Source organism: Chionomys nivalis, chromosome 6 (assembly GCF_950005125.1).
Source record: "Chionomys nivalis chromosome 6, mChiNiv1.1, whole genome shotgun sequence".
NCBI lineage: Eukaryota > Metazoa > Chordata > Mammalia > Rodentia > Cricetidae > Chionomys > Chionomys nivalis.
In genome coordinates this window covers 90,874,471-90,900,064 of record NC_080091.1, presented here as the reverse complement: position 1 = coordinate 90,900,064, position 25,594 = coordinate 90,874,471, and the positions used below count along the sequence as shown (strand labels likewise).

The following is a 25,594-nucleotide window of genomic DNA, read 5'->3' as shown; positions in this document are numbered from 1 at the left end:
AATCCCTCCTTGTTGGCTGGCCCCAGTGAAATAACCACTGTTGCCCCTTTGGAGATAATTGCCAGGCCAGTCACTGTGGCTCATAGAGTTCAAACTAGCCTTTTGTTTGTAGGTTTTGCTCCTCGTACTAGGCAAGCTTCATAGCGCCTTCCCGTGCTGAAAAAGCCAGCCGTCAGAGGGACTTCCTGGGTCAGTTTCAGCTTTATTCCTCCCAGTCCTGTGTCTGAAGTGTGTGGTGTCCTCAGTAGGAGGGACTTACTTTTCAGTTTCTGGGGAAGGTAACATTGGGCAGTGTCAATAGCCTGTATTGTTTTGGGAGACTCATGTATTCCCTCAAACAGCAATTCAGGAGGTTTGGAGGTTCCCATGCCTGATGCTGGAATTTTTGTTAGATTTACATAGCTCTTGGGGGCACCATGTGACATAACTCGATTAGAAATGTATGTATGTATGTATATATGTATGTATGTGTATACACAAATGTATGCATGTACATACATATTTTAAGTAGCCTTATACAGTATGTTTTTTGTGGCTTTTTAAATCCTCATAATATTTTTTATCTTTCCTTCCCTCTTTCCTGTCAGTCATCCCCTCCATTCCCAGTCAATGCCACCTCCTCGTTGCCGCCCTTATAGCTCATTTCTTCTGCTGTCCTCCTCTTATGTGTGTGAATGTTTTGCTTATATGTATACCACATGTTTATAGTGCCTACAGAGGCCAGAAGAGGGTTCCAGGAACTGAGTGACAGTGTGAGCCACAATGTAGTGACTGCAAACTGAACCCAGATCCTCCGTAAGAGCAGCAAGTGCTCTTAACCACTAAGCCATCTCCCCAACACCACTTTTGATTTCTTTGAGATAGGGTTTTAATATGTAAATTTAATATGTAATATGTTGGCCTTAGCCTTTTGGACTTTCAATAGATATATACTGAAATATTTCTGTATCTAATTTATTTTCATCACAACCATAGGACCCTGTCTATAAATCAGCAACTGCTGAAAGGTGTGTAGTCGCATTTCCTTCAGGCCAGTGTGGCCAGGGAGAAGACATGCTTCCTAGAGATACCATGACCAACTAATATGTTGTTAGTAACCACTAACAGTCTAACGCAGACATGTACTTAGCTCTTACAAGTCGAAGAGACTTGCAATCTATTTGGTAAGTGTTTTGTTTACATTACAGTGACATTAGGGTTGGCTAGTTTTAGGAAGTCCCATTTAAAATAAAACTGTGGGGAGCCTGGAGAGATGGCTCAGCAGTTACAAGTACTGGCTTCTTCCAGAGGACCTGAGTTAAATTCCTAGCATCCCAAAGTGGCTTACAGCTTTTTGTAACTCAAGTCCCAGGTGATCCAACACCCTCTTCTGGCCTCTGGAGGTACTGCACACATGTCATACACTTAAATACATACAGGCAAAGCACCCATACACATAAAGATAAGTAAGCTAATCAGTTTTTTTGAAAAGATTAAAACAATTGAATGCAAAGAAACTGGACATGAGAAAGATCTGGAAAAGAAAAGGCAGAAAAGTATATTTTATTTATAAGAGGTCAACAGAGAGCCTGCTGCTTGGATAAAGTGAGAAAAGAGATACCAAGTGCAGGCTGGGAGGTTTCCATGAATGATAGGCTGTCTGATTAGTTGAGCAGGTCAGTGACATGGTGGAATTGACATTGGAAAAAGATAATTCTGGTTGTTGGATGGAATTCATAGAAGCAGCGAATCTGAGGGCACAGCAGTGAACTTGCCACTCAGCGTCATTAATTGGGTTTGATGTGATGGAATTGGAAATTAACACATGAAGTGAGGTGTCTTTGAGAATTCTGAACAGAATTGCTGAGGAAGCTAAGGAGGATGAGTCATTTAAGGAGAGTCCCCATGTTTCCGCTTTGAGTAACCAGTATTAGGAAAGACTGGGAGCAGAAAACAAGACGAGTTGGAACCTTGGACAGTTTGAGGTGCTCCTCAGGCACGGTAGCAGGAGCTCCAGTTGTGTAAGACTGGAGCTTCCCCAAAAAGATAGGTATTAAGAAAGAAAACGTGGGAGTTTTACAAATCCAGGTCATATTTTTTATTTTTATTAATATTAATAAAATTTTATAAGGAAAAGACTAAATTAAAAGGAGTTCTGAACCTGATACATGAGGAAACCCAACATTTGAACACACATTAAAGGATTTGGAGAGGGGCAAGCAGCCTCAGCAGGGGAGCCAGGCTTGAAAGAGAAAGGCGTTCACCTGGAGCAGAGTCGCCGAGCTAGGCAATGTGGAGGCCGCTAGTGGTGTGTGATGGACCACCCAGATGTGGAGTAGCTGGAGTCTGACCAGTAGAGGACATAGTGAATAAAGAGTGAGGAACTGGAGAGACAGCAGCTGCAAGGGGGTGAGGGAATGGGAGGAGTTTGTCTTGGTTTTGTCTGTCTTTTGAGAAAGATGGCATTTGTGTCCTAATGGGAACAGCTCAGTGCAAAGGGAGAAACACTGGCACTGTAAGGGCCCATAGCAGAGACCCTGGGGTGGGTGGCATGAGCCAGGGAAGGTGAGAAGGCACTCCTCCGTGGTGGGAAAGAGGTGGGGGTCAGCTGGATGCCAGTGAAGGTGGGGGATTTGGAGAATGAGGAGAAGTGGGAGTGGAGAGTGCACACCATATCAAGGAAGACTGGCTGTGCATGAGCTTGTGGTGTGTCAGCATACCCTGCTTGAGTTTTCCAGCTCCGGCCACTGAGGATGGCTGCATTTGCATGTGGCTCGTGATCCTAGGATCCTCAGTTCTTTTACTTTTTAGCTTATGTATTCGGTCAGCTTACTAGAATATATTTGTCTTGAAGTCTATACAGTTTTAAATTTGCTAGCTTCAAAATGTAGTTTGTGTAACAATGTTACTTAGCCCTGAAGGACTGTGACACAACCATGCCTTCAGCCAGAAGCTAAATTTTGTAATAATCTGCCTGGGTGCGGGAGAGTATGTTTCCTAGTGCCCCGTAGATCCAGTACCTCAAGTATGGAAGCTGTCGGTAGTTATGCTGAATTAGATCCATGTTTTACAGGGATATGAAATACAAACCACTTAGCATTTGTATTGTTATTTATTGCATCAACTGATTTAAATATACTTTTCCTCATATTTTTAAGGTACATTTGTTGTCAAGGAATTAAAGCTTATAGTTATTGCTTTGAAGTGACAACTGGTAGATTCAAATGAATTCGAAAACAGTTCCTTGTTACTAAGAAGGATCTAGTCATATTATACGGCATGTTTACTTTCAAGGAGAAATCACAGAATATGGCAGAGAAAGTTGTCAATATTTAGGGCTATTGAGGTAGTAACCGCAAAATATTTCCAACTTTTTTTTCAATACTGAACAAATACCATTTTGGTTGTTGAGTCTGTTGATTCATAGAATTGATGTAGCTGAATGAACATTTCTGATGTGTCTCCATTGACCTCTACAACCCACCGGATACATACCTGGTTTTAACTCTGCTGACCTTTAGAGACGAAGATAGCATTACTGCTGCAGCTACAAAATGGTGTACATTCCATTCTAAGGGAAGAACTTCAGTCTCTAGTCTGGCAAGACAATTTCTTTAACAGTTTAAGTGGAAGTTATCTCGGTTTCAGATATGGCAAAGTTTTCTTGAACTTGATAATTCCATGTATTGCAGTTTTCTTCCTATGCAGAATAGAAAGAATTCTATATTCTTCAATCAAACATTTATTTAAAGGATCAGAAATACCAGGACTTTTTACCTGAAACATATTTTAAGTTATATTTTTACAAGTTAAAAGAGTATGTTATGCATTATATTATCCCTATAATTTCATGGACAATTACCGTTCTACAAAAGTAGATGTTATTAACAGCTTTTGTCTTTGTTTGAAAACCAAATAGTTTACTTCTGTTGATGGAAATAGTACTACTCGGAAGCGTAGGTTCAGTATGCTATTTATGTTGTTCGCTGAGAGGCCTTGAGAGGCAGGCATCCCTCAGTGGTGCAGTTCTTGCATGCACAAGGGCCCCATCATTGCCAAAGCAGAGCAAAGAGACATTGGCCTCAATGATTTATACGCTCTGTTTCCACGTGTTCCACACTCACGATTACCATCATCATTTCGTCTCTGATCCTACACGTGGATAATTTAGGGAACTGCTGTGGGTTACATTCTTGCTGACTTTCTAAAGATTCTGCGCATACATGATAGATTCTTATCATTCCAGGAAGAAGCTCCACTTCTGATGTACTAGACATACACAAGGCTCCATTCTCTCATCAGACTTTTCTTAACAAAGGGCTTAGTAAATCTATGGGATTTCTGTCCATCAGAGACACACAAGATGAGGAAGATTATTTCAAAGATATCCCATCTGATAATAATTCCAGGCATGAAGATTCTGAGACTGTTTGTTCCCCTTACCAGTTCAAAACTAGCAGTCCGCAAAAAAGGGCTTTCCCTGGAGTCGACACATTCTCTAAGAAAAAGGTCTGGGCTTCATCCATGGACTTGCTTTGTACAGCTGACAGGGACTTTTCTGGAGAGACTGGCAGGTCCCAGCACTGTGACCCTGAGGCGGTAACAGGACGGACTTCAAGCACTCCTAGAAAGAAGGAGGCCAGGTACTCTGATGGAAGCATTGCCTTGGATGTCTTTGGGCCTCAGAGAGCGGAACCAGCATATCACACTCGAGACACACCAACCTCCTCCGCAGTATCAAGTGCCTTGGACCGAATTCGAGAGAGACAAAAGAAGCTTCAGGTTCTGAGAGAAGCCATGAACGTGGAAGGTTAGTAAATCTGTGTGTGTCTGAGAGAATAAATGAATTAAAATACCTAAGGTTGTGTCTTAAAATAAAGAAGGGCTATTAAACCATTCTACAAGTCTGATTTCCACTGCCAAGCGTTTGCATCTAGGCCACATTAGCTCCTCTGTGAGTTTCTGTTCAGTCTTCTATCAAAACTCCAATCAGAGTGTGCTGTAAAGTCCTCCCTGCAGCACGCCTAAGTCCTCCCTACTACAGCACGGCTATGTCCTCCCTGCAGCACGCCTAGATCCTCCCTGCAGCACGCCTAGGTCCTCCCTGCAGCAAGCCTAAGTCCTCCCTACAGCATGCCTATGTCCTCCCTATAGCATGCCTAAGTCCTCCCTAAAGCACACCTAAGTCCTCCCTAAAGCATGCCCAACTCCCCCTCCCTAAAGCATGCCCAACTCCCCCTACCTGCAGCATGCTCAAGTCCCCCTACACAAGCACTCCACAGTGCATGTATTAACTCTAACCCTCTGTGTCAGGCAGTGTTATGTGATGTGTGCTGTCTCAGTGGAGGCCTCAGGGAATGGCTGGCTCGTGGGTCTCAGAAGCAGTGGGTCACACCAAGCTCAGGGAGGTGACCTTGCTTGATACCAGGTGAACTCAAACCATCAGCTTCCAAAACAGGTTTAAGAGTACATGACAGGCATCGTTGGTTTGAAATAGTTTGAGATCTGCATTTCTAAAAACATGGTATGTAGGTGTACAGATTTAAAGTCACCATTTTGTGTCTATGAGTTGAGGCATTGTCCCTAGTCTGAGTTATGCTGTCTATAAAATGGACCTAGCAAAAATAGATGAATCAGATGAGTGTGAAGTGATTAAACAAGCATTTATTACATTTTTAATTTGAAAAGCATAAAATCAACTTTATAAGTTACATATAGCATGCTCTTACTGTGTCGTATTGGCTAGCCTTGAACTATCTCACCAGTGCTGGCATTAAAGGTGTGAACTATACCCAGCATGTGGTAAATTCTTATTCTGTGTTTAAGCTGACTCCAAAATATCTGAGTCACGCACAGAAAAAAAAAATCAAAACATTGAGATTGAATAAAGCTATGTTTGCAATATAAGGATAGTAACTATTTTAGCATAAATGCACGCAAGAGAAAAAATGGATTTTCAACTAAACTCACACATGTGGACATGGACGCAGCTTCCCCAAAACTTATGTGTAGACCAAACTAGCCAAATCCTGAACTATTTTAGGATGAAAGCTTTATAATTTCCCATTTCTTTGTTATAATTGTTTTCTCCTTTGTTGTAGCTGTTTGAAAAGGACTTTATAATGTTTTCTGTTTAGAGTAAAGAGTAAAAGAATGGAGGAAATGCTGTCTTTTGTGTGTGCAGAGAATGCTTTTTCATGTGTATAAAGACGCATGTGCCTTTGTGTTTATCTGGAGGCCAGAGATTGGCTTACATGTGTGTGCAGGGGATGCTTGTTCGTATGTGTGCAGACATATGTGCCTCTGTGTGTCTGGAGCCAGAGATCAATCTTGGGTGTTGTTCCTCAGGAGCATCCACCTTTTTTTTTTTTAAGAAAAAAAAAAGATCTTATTTTTATTTTTATTTTTAACTGTGTGTATCGATGAGGAGTATGAGGTTGTGAATTGGAATATAGTACTCTTAGATGCCAGACAAAGACATCAGATCCCCTAGAGTTAGGAGCCATTACCTAGTGGTTCAGAACCTAACCTTTAAGAAGTATGTGCCCTTAGCTGCTGAAGCATCTCTCCAACCACCACCTTGTTTTCTGAGACAAGGTTTCCATTGAACCCAAAACTTTCTGACTAAAGAGCAAGCCCCAGCAATCTGCTTATCCCCACCTCACCTCACACCACTGCCCCTCCCCCAAACCCAATCACCACCCAGTTACAATTACAAGTCTCCTCACCAAGCCTGGCTTTTATGTGGGCTAGATCAAAATCAGGTCCTCCCGTGCGCGCAGCAAAGAACTGCTCACATACCCCCAGCCCTGAGCCCATAACCATCTTAGGTGGTTGTTTAGTCTGCCTGTAGATTTCCTTCCTTCTGCTAGAGGCCTGTTCTTCTTTTGCTTAAGTTGAAGCATGCACTGTCCTAGTAAAAGACATATTGCAGCGTTTCCTTCAACTCAGGGATTACAAATTATTAAAGAATCGAGAAATATGGAGGAAATAATGGATATTTAATTGATATTGTGGGTTTGTATCTGATATACATCCTTATAAAGTATTAGTGATGTTTAAAGTAATTGTTATTCTTTGGTCTCTGGTTCCTTTAAGGGACAAGCCACGCCCACTCACAGTGACCCCCCCCCAACCCCGCCCCCCATCTTGAAACTCTCTTACTGTCCCTTTTGATGTGCACGACGTGTCTCTGTCTCTCTCTCTTTCTTTTTTTTTCTCTCTTTTAATAAATGTTTAGCTTTATGCCTATTTTATGTGTCTATGTGCCTTTTACCCGCTGCCTGTTTACACCCACCCGGGATGGGCCACCGCTCGTAAACCACCCGGGGATCTTGCAGGGACCCACAACTGTCTCTGCTGCTGGCTGCCTGCCTACAGCCGCTCGAGACTGGCCAGCATTTCCCGCCCCTAGCTGCTCAGGAACCGCCCGGGAATTTAGGAACATGGGGATTTTTGGAATAAAAGTAATTCAATATATTCTTTACATGTTTGTGTGAGTGCTTCATGTATGTTTGTGCACCGTGTATGTGGCTAGTGTTTGTGAAGGCCAGAAGAGGGCATGGATCCCCTGGACCTGGAGTTACCAATAATTGTTAACCATCATACAGTGTTACATGGAACTGAATCCAGGTCCTCTGTGAGACCAGCAATTGCTCTTACCTGCTGGGCCATCTCTCCAGCCCTGTTACTATGTATTTCTGAAATAAAATGAGAAATAAAATTACACGTTTATTCTCTGTATCAGTCTTAGCCTTTGTGATGGCAGCAGCAGGCCCTTCCTGTAGCTGAAGAGGAAGGATTCCACTTGTGAAGTCAGGACGCCTTCAGTGTTACCCAGCGGCAGCTTACATGTAAACTGTAGTTTATCTGCACCTAAGACTGTGTGCTCTTGAAGACACACATAAAGAAATATTTCCATTGTGGGAAAAGACAGCTGTCCAAGGATCAAATGGAAAAAACTGTTGTAGTTAACCTCCGAATGACCTCTGTGGATTAAATAGAAAAAACTGTTATAGTTAACCTCTGAATAATGTCCATGGATCAAATAGAAAAAACTATTATAGTTAACTGTCCATGGATCAAATAGAAAAAAGTGTTATAGTTAACCTCTGAATAATGTCTGTGGATCAAATAGAAAAAAACATGGTTAACCTTTGAATAATGGAGATATGTATAAACGAGATAAATATTTCTGACATTTAGAATGAACCATATCTTTTTTTTTCTTCATGTGAATAAAACCATGGAACTGGTCATGATGACTCACATTTCCAGTCCCAGCACTCGGGAGGCAGAGGCAGGCAGATCTCTGTGAGTTTGAGGCCAACCTGGTCTACTTAGTAAATTCCAGGCTAGCCAGAGCTACCTAGTGAGACTCTCTATCAAAGATGATGATACTAATAATAAAACCATGGAGCTGAAGAGATGGCTCGTTGTGTAAGACCCTTTACTCTGTGGACGTAATGACCAGATCTCATAAGAACCCGAACACTTTCCCGATCTGGGCGTGGACGTGTGTGCCTGTAACCTCACTGTGGGAGTGCAGAATCCTGCAGGTCCCGGGAGCATGCTGGGCAGTTAGTGTCGCTGAAACACTGAGTTCCCTGTGTGGTCAGAGACGCTGCCTTAAATAAGGTGGAGATCACCAGCCGGACGGAGTACCTGTTGTCTTCTGACCCACATGTGGACACACGCAGGCACACACTCGCATACATCCATGCCTGCTCTGCTCACACTACACACACAGAAGAAAAGGAAATTTGTATTGTCTGGCATTCCGATGTATTGGCTGCAAAAGACTCTTTGCCTTAGTGTTTTAAAAGTTATTAGTATGGCTTAGTAAAACTGAATTTTTATAGTGGAGCCTAGCTAGGTTTGCGTTATGGAAATCAGATATTAGTGGAATGAAAATCTTCAAATTGTTCTATGATTGTCAGTTTAATGTATTTTGTTTAAATAAGTAACTTTTCATTGGACTGCCTGTAACAAAATACATTAGCATGTAGTCCGTGTATCTCACGAGGCAGTCGGTGTGTTCACTACCCAGTGTGAGTCCACACAAGTTTCTCTGTAAAGATAACACATAATAGTCCTAAGTTCACTTAAGTAGTTATGATAACACAATATTTCCAGATTTTAAAATTTTACGTTTGTTAAAGGATATATACACTTTAACAAACTTTTAAAAAATACAGTGTGCTTGGAACTATTTAATAACTAGACATTTTCTGTTCTGAATCTCTTTACTGTGAAGATTTCAAAAGCATTTGCTATCAATAAAACCTGCCTGTATTTTTTCAGGTGTTCTAAAACGTAATAGACAAAACCTGAAGATACAGATTTATTGTGCAAATAGTTAGACCACCTTAACTAAGCCTCCATTATTATATTTTCCAGTAGCCCCAACTTAGGCTTGCCTACTAGCATCATTACGTAGCACAGTTGAGGTATGGAATTCAAAAACATCAATCCCAGTGTGATTTTTAGTTTGGGGCAGACTGGTTTTCAACTGTGTTGTATCTCTGCACATGTAATTTACACAAGCTGTGCAAACAAATGCAGCAAAGGTCTTAACTTGTACACAGAGAAAGACTAGAATAGAAAATAAATGCTATTTGTCTCCTTGAATTCTCATGGAAATCAAGGTCTTTATGTGGGGTAAACCAAGCAGAACAGTTCACCCGCAATGCACACACCATTCATATTTATGTATTTTTCCCAAATACTCATACTTTGAAATGCTCTACAATCTTTTGCGATCTTGATCCTGACAACTGCAAATGGTTTCGGTAATCTTAGGGTTAGATGGCGTCTTCGAGTACATCTTTATCAAGTCCTGCCTTGGACTTTAGTAGCACGCTCACGATCCCTGAATTGGTGGTGATTGAGTTCCTGTCAATCAGAGGATGGTTATTTCCATCATGGATTTTCACAGTTCCGGCTGGAGAGTTCCTGTTACTACTTTACTTTTAAAAAATGTTCAGGACTGGGATATAGCTCAGTGGCATACCACACCAACCTTAAGTTTGATCCCCAGCACCCCAAAAAGAAAAAACAATTTGTTTCAGTATTTAAAACAACTAAAAAATGAAATCGCCACATTTCATTTGTTTTTTTGGATGTGCAAAGAGGGTCGTTGCACTGATAGTGAACACAGTAGTCTCCTTCAAATGCAGCGTTTCTCTGGAACAGACCTGTCCTCTTGAAAAGAGCCTTTCCCTTAGTCACCTCCATCTCACCTCAGCTGACATCAGCCACCTAACCAGCCCAATGGAGACTAGACCTGAAGGTCACGGAGTTTGCATGGAAAGAATCTGGGTCTATTCGACTCTCAGCTCTTTGCTTCAGGCTCAGAAAAGTAGACTGATTTGTCAAAAGAGGTCCGTGATCCATTTTTCCCAGTCAGCCTGTGCTTTGAACTCTGTCATAGGGTTTTTCTGTTGGCCATCCAGATTTCAGAAGAGACCAGATTGTTGCGATATGAGCGGCGGGGCTGCATCCACTGCACCCGGCCGCCCGCATAGCTTTACCCGAAATAATTACATGGAAACTGTATTCTTTTAAATACTGCCTGGCCCATTAGTTATAACCTCTTATTGGCTAGCTCTTACATATTGATCTAACCCATTTCTGATATTCTATGTAGCCCCACGAGGTGGCTTACCAGGGAGATCTTAACCTGTGTCTGTGTCCGGTGGGAGAATCATGGCGACTCACTGACTCGGCTTCTTTCTCCCAGCATTCTGTTCTGTTTACTCCACCCACCTAAGGGTTGGCCTATCAAATGGGCCTAGGCAGTTTCTTTATTAATTAACCAATGAAAGCAACAGATTAGAAAGAAATCACTCCCACATCATTTCCCCTTTTTCTGTTTAAACAAAAAAGAAGGCTTTCATTTTAACATAGTAAAATTACATATAGCAAAACAGTTATCAAGCAAGAATTACAGTTACACTGTTTATATTTACTTTATCTTTTATCGTAACTAAGGAAAACTATAACTATGTATCCATTCTGCAACTCCATCAAAGACTCCAGAAGGATATAATATTACCTAAGCAAACAAGAAGTCAAACTTCAAACTCTAGAAATGACAGAGACATCTCGCTGCCTGGACAGTCACCCAAAGTTCTTTTGTACCGTTGGGGCATCCATCTTCTACCTTCAGGCCCATAGTGTTCAGACATTTCCATGAAGCAGGAAATTTCAAAGGCAGTTTAGTCACTATCTGCTGTGTCCTGCAGAATGTCTCGTAGACTCTTTCATAAATCAGGAACCCCGAAAGATCATCTCACCTTTAGGCAAGTTCAGCAGTCCTCTCTCTGAGGCTTCTCTGTGTCCAGTTTATGCAATAGTCCAGGCAAGAGCAGTTTCTTGCCCAAATGGCTATCAAACTCCATAAGGAGCCTCTTCCATGCCCATCTTCCTCTTGAAGTAGATTGGTGCTGCCAGGAGCACACGTGTCTCCTTGTCATGAAAAGCCCTAAGTTATTAAAACATTTAAATGCCATATTCTGCAGTCTTTGAAAGATATGAAGAATGTCTGTCTAACTGAAATATATCTCTATATATCCAGAAAATCTAACTAACATGACTACAAGTTTGACTATTATAGATGATTATCCATTAACAACCTATATTTTCTAATTATATATTACATTTTTAAATGAACTACACAATCACAATACCTTAATAAAGATCAGAAATATGCATATACATACAACAAAATTGACCTTAAAATCATAACAATGCAAATTATTCATATCTATATCCTATCCCCCTTTAAATGTAAAAGAACATTTATAAACAATATTTGGGAACATGGGTGCAGTTTTTTGTCTCCAAACTGCTTCCTGCTGAATGGGGGCGCTGTTAATCAGGTCTTTCATGGTATAACCTGTGTGCCAGGTTCATCTCAGTGGGCAGTTGACTGAAGCAATTTTTTGAGGGTGTTCACAGCAACCTTTCAGGAGGGCGTGGTCTATCATACCATATTGGGATAGAAACAATCCACAGGGTCTGTGAAAACAAAAGAAGACCCTTTCCAAAGCATCATATCCTTAGTCCCAAATTTTGAAATCATAATACCCTTATATCCATTCTGGTTCTGCTTGGCAGCCCATATAATGAAATGTCTCTCTGTACTTTGCTCCTTTACAGTAAAAAATTTTAAAGAAAACAGACTATTATAGATGATTATCCATTAACAACCTATATTTTCTAATTATATATTACATTTTTAAATGAACTACACAATCACAATACCTTAATAAAGATCAGAAATATGCATATACATATAACAAAATTGACCTTAAAATCATAACAATGCAAATTATCCAGACTCTGAATTTTCCATTGTTACGTGGCTTATTTTTCTTTATTTCTTTTAATCTATAACTATCTGTACTCTGTCTCTTTAAAAACTTTACCCTTTTTTTTAAACTATTAACTTTATTCTCTATATTCATTTTCTTCTCTCTCTCAAACCTACGTACATTCATCCAACACTGTGGTCTTTTATGTCTGCATCTGTTTTATTGTGAATCTGTAATTTTTTTACTATCCAGGAGCACTTTGTTTTGCACTTTTAAGTCGCTAAGCACTTAAGTATCTAAGCTGTGGCCGGGCGGTACTGGCACACGCCTTTAATCCCAGCACTCGGGAGGCAGAGACAGGCGGATCTCTGTGAGTTCGAGGCCAGGCTGGTCTACAGAGTGAGTTCCAGGACAGGCTCCAAAGCTACAGAGAAACCCTGTTTCGGAAAAACCAAAAAAAAAAAAAAAAAAAAGAATCTAACCTGTGACATTCCTAGGTCAAAAACAGGTACTGCCGGCCGGCTTGCCCCGCCCAGTCCAACATGGCGGAGCTGCTTGTGCCTCTGAGCCACAGCGCACAATGACTTCCTTTTAGGCACACAGCGAGTCTAGTTGCCATCAAACAAATCGTAGCACTTTACTCCAAATGGTCCATTCAAAGACTCTTGTCTCCCGCAGGAGCCAGACAGAGATAGCGATGGCGGCACAGCCCAGAAAGCCGGCATTTTAAAACAGCCAGTTTTTTCCTGCTGCTGAGTCAGGACAATTTCTTTGCAGCACGCAACCCAGAAACAGCAAAAAGCTGTCTTAAATTCTCTCTCTCTCTCCTTTTTAAGCCCTCTCAGGTATTACGTGGCATTAGTTAATCACGTTGAGCGCCGCTCTGTTGTGTGGAGCGGCAGGCTACGCCAGATAACACTTTTAGCTGTTACTGCCTGGGAACTTGAACATTGAGCTCACCACCTAACAAGCCCCAGTTTCTCCTTACCAAAGTTACATAATTTTGGTCTAATGAGGCAGGCTAGCATTGGGAAAGACTGTGCCAGGCTAAGACAGCAGCTTTGCTGGAATGGTATTCCAACGAGATGCCACCTACTGGGGGCCACTGGGGCTCGTCCTGCAGCTAGAAATGAGGAAGAGATCTATCACAGCAGTAGCAGTGAGTATTCCAACCTCCCTGGGAACAGAATGAGAAAGGATCAACAAAGATCCTATGAAAGAAATGATAGTTAAAGCTTAAAAATTCTAAATTATTACTAACCTGTTGTAGTTGACAATTTAGTGTTGAGATAATTCTCTCTAGAAAGCCAGGCAGAAGGCACAAGAGTTCTCTATGTTAAAAACCAGTTTTAAAATTTGATGTCTCTTTTCTTTACTTTTAAATTTTCTTTTTAAAACGGGGGGGGGCGCTACAGAGATGGTTCAGTAGTTACAAGCACTTGCTCCTCCAGAGGACTGAGGTTCAATTCCAGACACCCACATGGTGACATACAAATGCACCTCCAGATCCAGGGGATCCAGCTTTGTCTTGTAGACTTGGTGGATATGAACGCACATGGTGCACAGACACACGTGCAGGTAGAACATATGAAACAGAAATAAAGCACTTTTTAAAAGATTTATTAATCTTTATTTTATGTTTGAGTGTTTCCCAGCATTATGTATGTGTACCATGTGTGTACCGTGCCTGCTGAGGCCAGGAGGCCGTTGGGTCTCCTGCACCTGAGGTTGCAGGTGGCTGTGAGCTGCACGCGTTGTCTCTGCCAGAGCTGTGCTCCGCACTGCTGAGCTGTCTCTCCAGCCCCCAGTCCCATGTTTCACTTCAACATAAGACCGCTCCTCGCTGGTTCTTTCTGCTTTCTTCCTGAGGGTTGGTAGCTCTCATTTCTACCTCTGACCCGCGTCCCACAGCCAGTGGAGTCTGGTTCTTACTAGGAGTCTCTGGTGTTGTAATTACCACGTACCCCATGCCTTCTCAGTGGTTCACAGTGAATTCTTCTCTGTGACAGAGTGACGTGGGAGCAGCACTCCGAGAGCTGCGTGGGCGGGACTCCACACCTGCCTGGGGTTCTAACATGTTCTCCCAGCAGTCCGAGCCACTCTGCAACTTACAGATACAGTGTTTTCTACAAAGCCGACAGTTAAATATCATTTATTTAGTCAGCTATGCCATCAATCTACTTCACCTCAAAATGAGATATTGCTTCCTTCTTTCAAGTACTGTGACCTCTGATCCCGGCCCAGTTTTGTTGTCCTTGATAGCTGTGTGGATAGGGTTGAAAGTCGGCTGGAATGCATGAACACTCTCACACATACATAGCATCTTATTTTTAGTTATAAAGGTATACCATTTCATTTGAGAGGGCTCAGTTTTCGGATTTTAACATTCATAATGTTGTAGTCCTCAGGAAGAGATTGTTTCCCTAACATGTTCTTGCTAGATCAAAATGCTAGTTATGAGCTGTGCCAGTTTTTTCTCTACCTTATTTACAAGTAGAAAAAGAAAGAAAAGTAAAAATATGGCAAGATTAAATCATCCCATAAGCTAAAATAGTATTTTAAGCTGCTGTTGCACTGATATCAGTTCCACAGAAATAAATACCAGGAAGAGGGAATGTCCCAGTCTTAGTCAAGAGCCCTTTAGACACTAGTGACTTTATTATTATGTTCCTGAGATTACAATGAGTTTTGTATATTTGACGTGCACTGTTGTGGACGGATCAACATGTGGGTTCGAAAGAACCCAGGGTCTACAGTGTCTCCAGGGCTGGCATTGTGCAGTAGAGCCTGTTTAATGAGGAGATGCTGTGGCTGCACACCCTACCTTTGAGAGCCACTTGGGGCCAGTCCGCAACTGCTGTGTGCCTCGTCTGTTTCACTGACACGGGCGCCTTTGGTGGTGGCCACAGTAGGAGTCAGTGCAGGCCAGAACAGCACTACATCATTAGGCCTATGTAATGCAAACTTTATTGTATCTATATTTCTAAAACAAAATGTTAATTTTGGATCCACAAAAATTTTATAATTTTATAAAGTAAGGATCTAAATTAAATCTAGCCACTTAGAAACTTAGTTTGACTTTGATATAACCTCCTGAGGAAGTAGATGCAGACTCACAGATAAATCTTAAAAATATGTAATACAAATGAGTCTTACTAGCAACAAGTTTCATCATGGTATTAAAACCCAGCAATGTGTTCGGTTGTTTGGTTAGCCTTGTTCTGTTTTCTGAGACAGCTGGCCTCTAACTTGCTGTCCAGTGTAGATGATCTCAGCTGAGACCTGACTGTTTCGTTCTTACAAACTATCTCATTTCTTCCCAGTCCCTTCTGTCTCCGCAGTTGTCAGTCATACAAACCTGAAGACACTTCGGACATCCGCCCCTCAGTAGCGTTCTGTTGTGCGCACGGGCTGGCGTCCTGGCCCCTGGTTGTCGGTCGCTGCCTCGTTGTTTAGACTTGGCTGTCGCTCTCGCTCTCTCCACTTCTCCTTTCTTCTCCTTCCTCTTTCCATACCCCCTTCCACATCTCTGTATGTACAGAGGGAAATAAATGTATATGTGCTTACACATTTATATGTAAATAAAAGATGTATAAAGAACATCCAGTGTATTTCTACATAGATTTGTAAATACAAAAGAAATTCCTGCCCATCTACCTGCCATCTAACCCATACAAGGCTGCTTTACATTTTCCTGCCTCCATTTATGTGACCATCCATCCTCGAGACTGTCAAATGTTTCAGGCATTGCGTGGCTCAGGGTGGTGATCTATATTTGTTCATCTGCCTTTGAATGTTGTAGAAGGGCTGGTGAGGTAAGAACAGCAGAGAATCCTGGATGGTGTTCGATGAGCACTGACAGTCACCATGTAAGGCAGGGCCCAGATACAGCTCCACATTGCTCTGGGCCCTGGGGAACTGGAGACTTTTCTGTCACACCTGCCTTGGCACAAGCTTTACATGTTTGGAATGGCTCAGTCACAGAGGTTCTCCATGTAACCCTTCTTCCAGGTTAAATCTGCCTTCCACACGATCCCCTCTGGGAGCTTTTGGACTGTATTCTGCTGACCAGAGCACAGATGCAGACTAGAGAGGGACCTGGAGAACAGAGGAAAGTGACTTCTGTGGACACCCAGAGAGGTTCATCTAGTGTGTAAATACCAGCAGTACAACTGTGTTTCTCTGCTCCTTGAAGTGTGTCATTTATTAGGGCCATTTCATTTAAAAACAAAAGCGAGGTCTAAGATGTTTAGTGTGAAGTAGAAAGTCAGTCACTGCTGTCATCTTAGAGCTGACATTGCTCTCTAGAACTGACCACTGTAATCTGAGTCGTGTAGTGAAGGCACAGAAATACCAAGCTAAACACAGAGTCTTGGCACTGGAGGTGGCTGTACATTAGTAGCCTGAGCTTGGCTGTGTGTCACTTGTAATGCTGCCTTTAGGTCATAGTTTGTGCTGGCTTAGATTAATTTAATGTGAAAATGGTTGAATGAGAGAGCTTTGTGCGAGCCCAGAATTGTATGCAAAACTGGGAGAGATGCCTCAGCTTGTAAGCCATGATCACACATCATGAGTTCCTGCAGCTAAGTCACTGATGTGTATTGCACTAGGAGAAATTGTGGTTCTTGGTTGTAAAGAACTTCTGGAAAACATTATAACCCCTGAGATGCTGCTTATTAATTGTTATCAGTGGAATCAGTGTGGTTGGAGAGTTGACGTCACGTCTGTTCCCTGGAGGAAGCTGTATGTAAAGGATGAAAAATACTTATACTGTGCTGAAGAAGTATGAGAACTTAATTAAGTGCCCTCTTCTTTTTGAGACAGTGGAATATGTAATATTACAGAATATAGCTAAATTCTCAGTCATGCCTCTTTAGTCTTATTCGTTCTAGTCTTTCCCAATGGTCAGGAGAGGGTATTTGCATGTGTGTGTGTGTGTGTGTGTGTGTGTGGTGTACATGTGCTGTGTCTATGTATGTGTCTTTGTGGTGTGTATATGTTGTGTGTATGTTTTGTATGTGTGCTATGTATGTTTGTGGTGTGTATTGTGATGCTTGTGTGTGTTGTGTGTGTGTGATGTGTATCTGTGTGTATGGTGTGTGTGTGGTGTTTGTGTGTGTGTGTGTCATAAGTACGGGTCTGGTGGACTTTGGTTTCACTGATGTGATCTCCCTAGTGTTTTTCAGTCTTGCTGTTCTTAACCCTGATATTTCCAGAATTCCTTCTGTGTCTGAAGTCACACACTCCTAGCAGGTTTTAGTAAAGGAAATTTTCAGACGAATGAGACATGACCTAGCATAAATGGACCCATGTTTATCAGTTTCTTTGTTGTAGGTCTTATCTACACATTTAATAGATGATAAAAAGTTATAAACTGGCAAATAGAGAATAGTTTAGCCCAGCAGAGGTGAACATAATTCTTCCATCATACTGATGAGAGCCCATTTTCCCCAGTACTGGCATTATACTGAAGGTAGAGGCCACAAATGCATTTTGTAAAGTGTATATTCAGATATGTGTGTTGTAGGAGGCTGCTTGTTTGTTTGTTCCTGGCTTCTCAGCCCCGAAATAACCACACAGAAACTGTATCAGTTAAATCACTGCTTGGCCAATCACTATAGCATATTCCTAGCAAGCTCTTACATATTAAATTAACCCATATCTATTATTTTATATTTTACTATAAGGTTTGTGGCCCAACTGGCAGCTAGCGTCTTTTCCCTCTGGTGGCTACATGGCATCTCCCTGACTCCACTTTCTTTCCCCCAGCATTCAGTTTAGTACCCCCTCCCCCCCACCTCTATTCTGCCCTGCACAGGCCTAAGACAGTTTTGTTTGTTTTTTTTCAAATTAAGCAATGGTATTCACAGCATACAGAGGGGAGCCCAATTCAGTCCATTTCATATGATCATAATTTTTAGTATTCAGAAAACTTTGTAATATTCCGTAAATAGGTTCTTAGGAGCATCTTGTCTTGCAGTTGTTAAATGGCAATTTGAGTTCAGTCCGTAGACCCCAAAGAGAAGCAGGACATGGTGGTGCACAACGACCCCACTGCTGGGGAAGTGGGAACAGGCAGATCCGTAGGCCCAGTGCCACCCAGCCTAGCCAGATTAGAAAGCTCCAACCAAAGAGAGACCCTGTCTCAAGAAACAACAGACGAAACCTCAGGAACGACAGCCAAGGTTGTCCTTCCGCCTCCATTGGCACATGTTGCACACAAGCACACACAGACATGTGTACACATACACAAACACAACATTGTCTGATACCAGTTAAAATTCTAATTAGTCCCAAGAAATGTGTTGTATATGACATCTATATTATTTGTTTTTATGTATATTTGAACATTGTCATAAGTATCAAACTTTTTTTCTTAATTACACAATTACTATTACAGTCCTCGGATCTGGACCAAATCTACAGTGCTAGAATTGTGCCTTGAGATGTGGACAGAAAACACTGCCAGCTGTGTTGGCACACACTTTTAATTCCAGAACTCAGGACGCAGAGGCAGGTGGACCTCTGTGAGTTTGAGGCCAGCCTGGTCTGCACCGCAAGTCCAGAGACATCCAGGGCTACATACCTGTCTCAAAAATCCAAAAAAGAAACAATGATAAATATCACTGTCATCTGAGTCTTGTAAGAGCAAGGTGTTTGATAATGCCAGGGCACTTCACAGAAACGTAGGTTCTATCCGCCTGCTACACACCAGAGCTGAGGTAGAAAACCTCTTTCTGATCATCACAGAGCCAAGAAATGTTGTGACCCAAGTGGTCTGTGAGCACGGTGCATGGGCTTCTCCACACCAACGTAGATGGCCTTGACATAGGACATGCAGTTGTACTTTCTGAAGTGGCTGGTGTTGCTGTCTAATTTAGACATGGATGGAGTCGTGATTGTCCTTGCCTTTAACTCTAGCACTCAGGCAGAGGCAGGTGGATCTCTGAGTTTGAGGCCAGCCTGGTCTACAGAGCGAGTTCCAGGACAGTCAGGGTTATACAGAGAGAAACTCTTGTCTTGAAAAACCAGAGAGGGGTAGGGGAGCTCACACAAAGGTGGAAGCTTTTTATTGCTGTAAGCACGACTAGCTGATAATTTAATGTGATTATAAACCTTTTTAAAATTATAACTAAGTAGAAAATACTGTTTGGGACTTTTAATCTAGTTATATCTGTCACGTCGCTGCATGGAAAGAGCGTGGCTAACAGCACTTTAATGACACTGGACTACAAGAGGCCTGCAAGATCGATCCCTTCCGTTTAAATGGCCCTTCCCCACTGTAAAGAAGGAAAATGTCTTCCTACCCTTTAAAGACAGAGCTAGTCATGCAGTGTGTTTGGAGAGTGCTAGTTCATAACATGGTGGTGTGCCCCAACCTGGGCGTAGCCCTGAGAACAGCCTCTGGAGACAGCGGACTTTTCGGGGAGGGGGCTGCATTCTCAAGAAGCTTTAGGGGGTTGAATACAGTTGCCTTTGTCTTCCAGATGGAACCCTGGCTGAAGAGAAAAGGCAAACCACAGACTATAAGCTAATGTAGGAAACACAGACAAAATGAGCCCTGGCAGATGAGATTTGGTTCACAGAAATAGTTCAGAAACAGTAGATTCATGTGCTGCTTTATGTAGCGCGAAGCTGAAGTTCTGAGGCCCTGCATCCGAGCGCAGGAAACCTCTCTGGTCGGTGTATCAAGCAGGTTTGCTGCGCCTTCCTTCTTAGAGCCGAGCGTGCTGTGTCTATGGCCAGGTCCTCTCCTGGGCCTTGCTGGTCTTGCTGTCCTGAAACTTGTGGCTCTGGATTTGTGACTTGGTGCTGGCTCCCTGGAAAATCCCACATGGTATTTGCAGGAGAGGTTGGCAACAAGAAAACCAAAGTGTTTTGGTGCCTTCAAATGAAACAGTTCTTCCTAAGTAACTCTTTAATGTGTGCATACTTTATTATGTTCTTAGCAATAAAGTAGTATTCGGTAACATTACTGTTTTCATTGACACTACTGGGGTTTGTTTGTTGTTGTTGTTCTTCATCTTCCATGGCCCTTTCAATCACATTCATATTCACCCAGTGGATTTGAAACCTTATTTTACCATGAGATTTCTCTGTAGTAGAATGTGGTCGTTCAAAGAGGACTAGACAATGCTTCTCAATTCTGAACCCTTTTTCATCAGTGAGAATATACTTGTGTTGGCTGCACACAGGCGGGGCGGTCTGCTCGTCAACAGTACGCCTTGTTCTTCAGATGAGCGTTATCATAGAAACTTCCTTCCCACGAGTTCATGGCCAGGCATTTACTTCCCTCGTGTTTGTTTAAAGTCTTTCTCAGCAAGACTCCTGCTCTGCCGGGATTCTCCCAGCATACTGTTCCTGGCTTCACCCACCTGGCTCTTGTGATGCTGTTTAACTAACCTCTTCATTATTTGTTAGCTTCGTCCTCTTGTGCAATTTCTGTTGAAACCTAGCACGAACACTTCATTGTGCGATGTTCCTAGCCTTGAATCTGCAGACTGTTGGGGAAAAGAGATATTCTTCACTTCTTCCAGTGACCTGCCATCTGGCATATCCATCTCGCTTCACTTCAGGGCATTTCCCATGGGCTGCTCTCTCTAAAATCCACAAAAAGCCACAAAACAGTTTGGATAAGTCACTAAAATTCATGCATCCTTACCCCGAGGCCCACATGATGGATTCCTGTGGGTTTCACTGACCCTCCTCATAGTTTCCCAGGGTGCTGTCTCTCCTGGTGTCGGGGTTCTAGCCACAGGGCTCTCTCACTGTGTGTCAGCCTTTATTGCCAAATGACATTCTGCTGTTGCTATGTTGAGATTTCAAATCTTTGTTTTTACCTTCTTCCTTGCCTGCTGTTTCTCCTCTTTGTGAAGCCTCCCTTGTGTTTTTCCATCTCCATTTCCGTCAGCACATTTTTCATCAGTTTTTCCGACTATCATCTGCAACTTCAAAAACAGGCTTTTTGTCAACCACCAGAAAACACGAGCAGTCCGTCCCCTGGCCCATAGCTCTCCTCTCCAAAGCACCAGCTTATGGAAACAACAGCGCGTGCGCATCTCCCCAGTTCTTCCCACCTGCCCTCCTTTGACCCTTCTGTTCTGCTGGTTCTGTGAAAGTGATTCTCTACAAGGTCACCTGAAGGTCCCCTTAGTGTAACCCTTGTTTTCATTCACTGACACAGGAAACATTTGCTTGCTGCACGCTGGGCATGTGCCGGATGTAAGAAGCGGCTCATTTTTCTGTGAAAGACCTCATCATTTAGTGAGAGAGGCAGGTCGGGATGGAGAAGCAGCAGCTACTGAAGCATAAGGAATGGGAAGTATGAGAAGAGATGTCCAGTTCAGTGCTTAGCTTACAGAGTTTAGACGAGAGAAATGATGGCGGTACTCAGCACGTGTTTCCAGGGTAACTAAGAGCTGCTGTGCTGGTCACCAGCGGGGTGCTGATGCAAGGGAAGAATTTGCTTGAGGAAAAACATAGTGATGAGACTTCTACATGGATTTAGTTTTTAAATTTTGATTTAAATATTTGTATGATAAACTTCGACTGTGAGCGAAGTTTTGTGCTGTCCAGCAGATTCTCACCACCAAATCTGTAGCTTTCAAAATATGTTACGAATCTTAGTGTGAACCTGAGGATGACAGCCCTTGAATAGCAACCTAAGGAGTTTATAAATTGTCCTCTGAAGGACTCTAGTTTGAAAGCGTTTGAGAACTACAGTGCTGTGCCCAGATTTCCCATCTGGCAAGCCCACTTTCTGTATGCTGGGTTATATGGAGAGCAAGACTGCGGAAAGGAAGCTAGAGGGAATAGAGAATCCAGATATGGATGGACAGTGCCCCACAGGGACAGTGAGGATGGAGAAGAAGGGGGGGTCAGAACATGGATGGACAGTGCCTCCCCACAGGGACAGTGAGGATAGAGAAGGGGGTCGGTCAGAACTTGGATGGACAGTGCCTCCAACACATGAAATAAACTTTAAGATACAAAGACTTTTTGTATGGTATTTTTGTTTTAGTCCATGCTTGCCCCTGCCTTAGCCCCTTGCAGGAGGCACTGTCCGAACAGATCTCTACAGGAGCCCTTCCTGACTCCGCCCTTCCCATTCTGGTAGAAGTGAATGTCCTCTCTTGCATTGTGTGTTTGTGTACTTACCTTCCATGTTGTGAAGTCTCTTGGATTGTGCTCTTGGGGGTTTGATCCCTTGCAGTAAGTACCTGACAGAAAACTACACATAGCATCCTAAAACTGGTATGAATGTTGCTCCTATAAGATCCATACTGTCCTAAGAGTTTGGGTGTTTGTTCTTTCGTGTCTATCATCAACCTTATGAGATGTGCAGTTGCTATAACCTCTTTTTTGACAAACAACAACAGTACAAAATCCAAGCAGTCTGTTTCCAGAATCCACACTTTCAGCCTGTGTGCAAAGTATCCCTACATTAGAGCCTAATTTTTCAATTTTAAAGTAATATATAAAATTTTCTAATCAAGATTGAGTGTGTTCTTTTTTTTTTAATTTGTGTGGCATTGCTATAAACTTTCTAAATTTTAAAAATTCTTTTAGAACCAGTTCGAAGATACAAACCTTACCACAGTGATCTCTTTAATACCTCCAGTGAAAGCCCATCTATTATCTCCTCGGAGTCAGATTTCAGACAAGGTAAGTGTCACCTAAAGCAAGCAAAGTATCTTTTTTAAGAAGCAACTGTCACTATTTTTAATATTTTTTAAACAAAACTTGTCAAAAGGTTAAGATTATAAAATGTTTACTTTTAAAATTGTTTATCAAATAGTAGCAGTTTCATAAAGCAGTGACATAATCATTTCGTCAAAAAGGAAGGAAGTCTGTAACCAGAGACTGTGCTTACATTTCCTGGCCACCAGACCCGAATAATCACACAGAAACTAGATCAGTTACAACACTGCTTGGCCAACAGCTCAGGTGTATTCCTAGCTAGCTCTTACATCTTAAATTAACCCATTTATATCGATCTGTATCACCACAGGCTATGGCCTACCAGTAAGGTTCTGGCATTTTTCTCCTTTGGCAACTACATGGCATCTCTCTTATTTGGCCTTCTTTCTCTTTGCATTCAGTTTAGTTTTCTTACCTACCTATATTCTTCCCTGCCATTCACAGTATACAGAGGGGAATCCCACATCAGAAGTCATTGTCTTTAAAACTTAGCCGGGCATGGTGACATACACCTTTATTCTCAACACTTGGGAGGCAGAAGCAGGTGGTTCTCTGTGAGTTCAAGGCCAGTCTGATCAACAGAACAAGTTCCAGGACAGCCAGGGCTGTTACACAGAGAAACCCTATCTCAAAAAGAAACAGGGAAATGAACAATGCAACAAGACTGACATGACTTAACCTCAGCAGAATTTATAGCCTCCTCTATTGCATGATCATGAGTCACACACATTACCTTATTTCTACTAAGTGCTTGCCTTTTAGACAAGATTGCTTTCCTATTTTTATCACGTCCACCATTCTCTTTTATTTACGAGTAGTGAGAAGAAGTGAAGCTTCAAAGAGGTTTGAATCTAGCGGCGGTCTTCCTGGAGTAGAAGAAGCCGGTCAGGGCTCATCACAGAGACCACGGTATGGCACTGGGAAGCACTTGTTTCCAGTCACAGGTGGATGGTTTTGGTTTGGTTTGGTTCTCTTTAATTACCGTTGGCACCTGACTTTTACATTGCCAGTACAAATATATACAACAGTCACGAAGGTTAAGGCATGGCATTAAAAGTCTGAAAACATAGTGAACCTTTATTTGTAAAATGTAAATAGCAGTTATCTGCACTCTGAAAGTCTGGGGCAGCTCAGGTATTCAGTGTGAATTGGTTGAATGGGTAGATTACCACTATGTAAGCTATTATTTAAAAAGTTAATTATTCACTCACTGGTTTGGCTTAAAGAGGTTCCCTGGCATATTTCTAAGGCCAATTTGAGGCTGTGTGGTGTCAGCTTCATACTGAAATACTTGGCAAATTTGTTATGTGTTGTTAGTGTTTATGTGTGTCGGGTCTGAGGTAATTGTGTTATAGCTGTGTATACCTTTTGCTTTGATTAAACTGAAAGACTCCTCAGACAAGTAGTTAGTGTGTTGGTGTGTATCACTATCGTATGTACACACTTGCCTTGCATGGACACAGAGTGCTGACTTCAAGGCTGTAACACGGCACTTGAGGGTCATGGTTGCATTGAAAGCGTATTTCCAAAGCATGAAGACTCCACAGACTCACTGCTCACTTCAGATGGTGCTGAGAGGGTCATCTGGAAATTTTCAGATATTTGCACTTAGCTAGTGGATATGCCCAACAACGTGCTCACCTGTAAACTATTAATAGACCATGTAATTCTAGCCGTGTGATTAAAAGTTATTCATGGTTTAGACTTCAGGTAATTAAACTCATGTACTAAAAAATTACTCCTTAATTAATGACCCGAGTTTTTTTCTTTCACTTCTTATTTTTTCTTTATAAAAATAATTTTCTACTTACATAATGGCATTTTAATTACTACTTTCTTATGATGAAAGCTTTTTGATTATTTTGAAATAAGTAGAAGGCAAAGCTTTGGGGTTGAACAGTAAGAAATCAGTGTTGAATTGAGGGAGAATTTTTATTTTAGGGTTTCCTCCTCTATGTGTCTGAGTGAGACAAATTATGAATGGTTAATATCCCTTTTTAGCCTCAGTGAAAGAAGAAATAGAGATAAGTAGAAAACCATTGGAGTTATCTGTTAACAGCGATTTCTGTCTGTTACTTAAGGATGCATTTCTTCAAAAGAACTAAGGCATCTTGGGAACTTTATCAGTTTTCTTAATAAGGAATCTCCAAAGCATGAGTTAGAAGAAACTTAATTCTGACCCTCTAGGTTCAGTAAGGAAAGGTTAGCATTAAGACCACCTGAACCTGCCAGTCCGTGCTTCAAGGGTAAAGTGTCTTTTGGAGCACAGGTGCTCTGTAGAGTTCACAGCGACTGAGTTTGATAGAAGAATGGGACAGCCAAGTGCAGGGCACATCGATTGCCCAGTGTGCGTGCATGTTGTCACATGGAAACTACTGAACTTCACTTTTCTAACTTCCTTTTCACTTCTTGCCATCATTTCCTGCCCACAGGAGCACACACTGACTAAAACCCTGTCAGAATTCCTCTGATTCACAGGCTTCCTGGGTGTGCATCAGAGTTTCTGCCGACACCCTCCCTGTGTCTGCCCGAGGCCGGGAACGCCTGCTGTGTTCTAAGGCAGCAGTGCATTTATGCATGTTGCATGCTTCCTCACA

At 42.1% G+C, this 25,594-nt stretch overlaps 1 protein-coding gene across 4 annotated transcripts in view; it reads left to right on the top strand.

Annotated features, from left to right (window-relative positions):
* Positions 1–25,594, top strand: part of Ptpn13 (protein tyrosine phosphatase non-receptor type 13) — a 194,951-nt gene that overhangs the window by 78,418 nt on the left and 90,939 nt on the right. For all 4 annotated transcript variants that reach the window (XM_057771410.1, XM_057771408.1, XM_057771407.1 and 1 more), the window contains exons 7-9: positions 4,226–4,789; positions 22,866–22,961; positions 23,816–23,906. In XM_057771410.1, the coding sequence (XP_057627393.1) occupies positions 4,226–4,789; positions 22,866–22,961; positions 23,816–23,906 (751 nt within the window). The remainder of the gene's footprint in view (positions 1–4,225; positions 4,790–22,865; positions 22,962–23,815; positions 23,907–25,594) is intronic.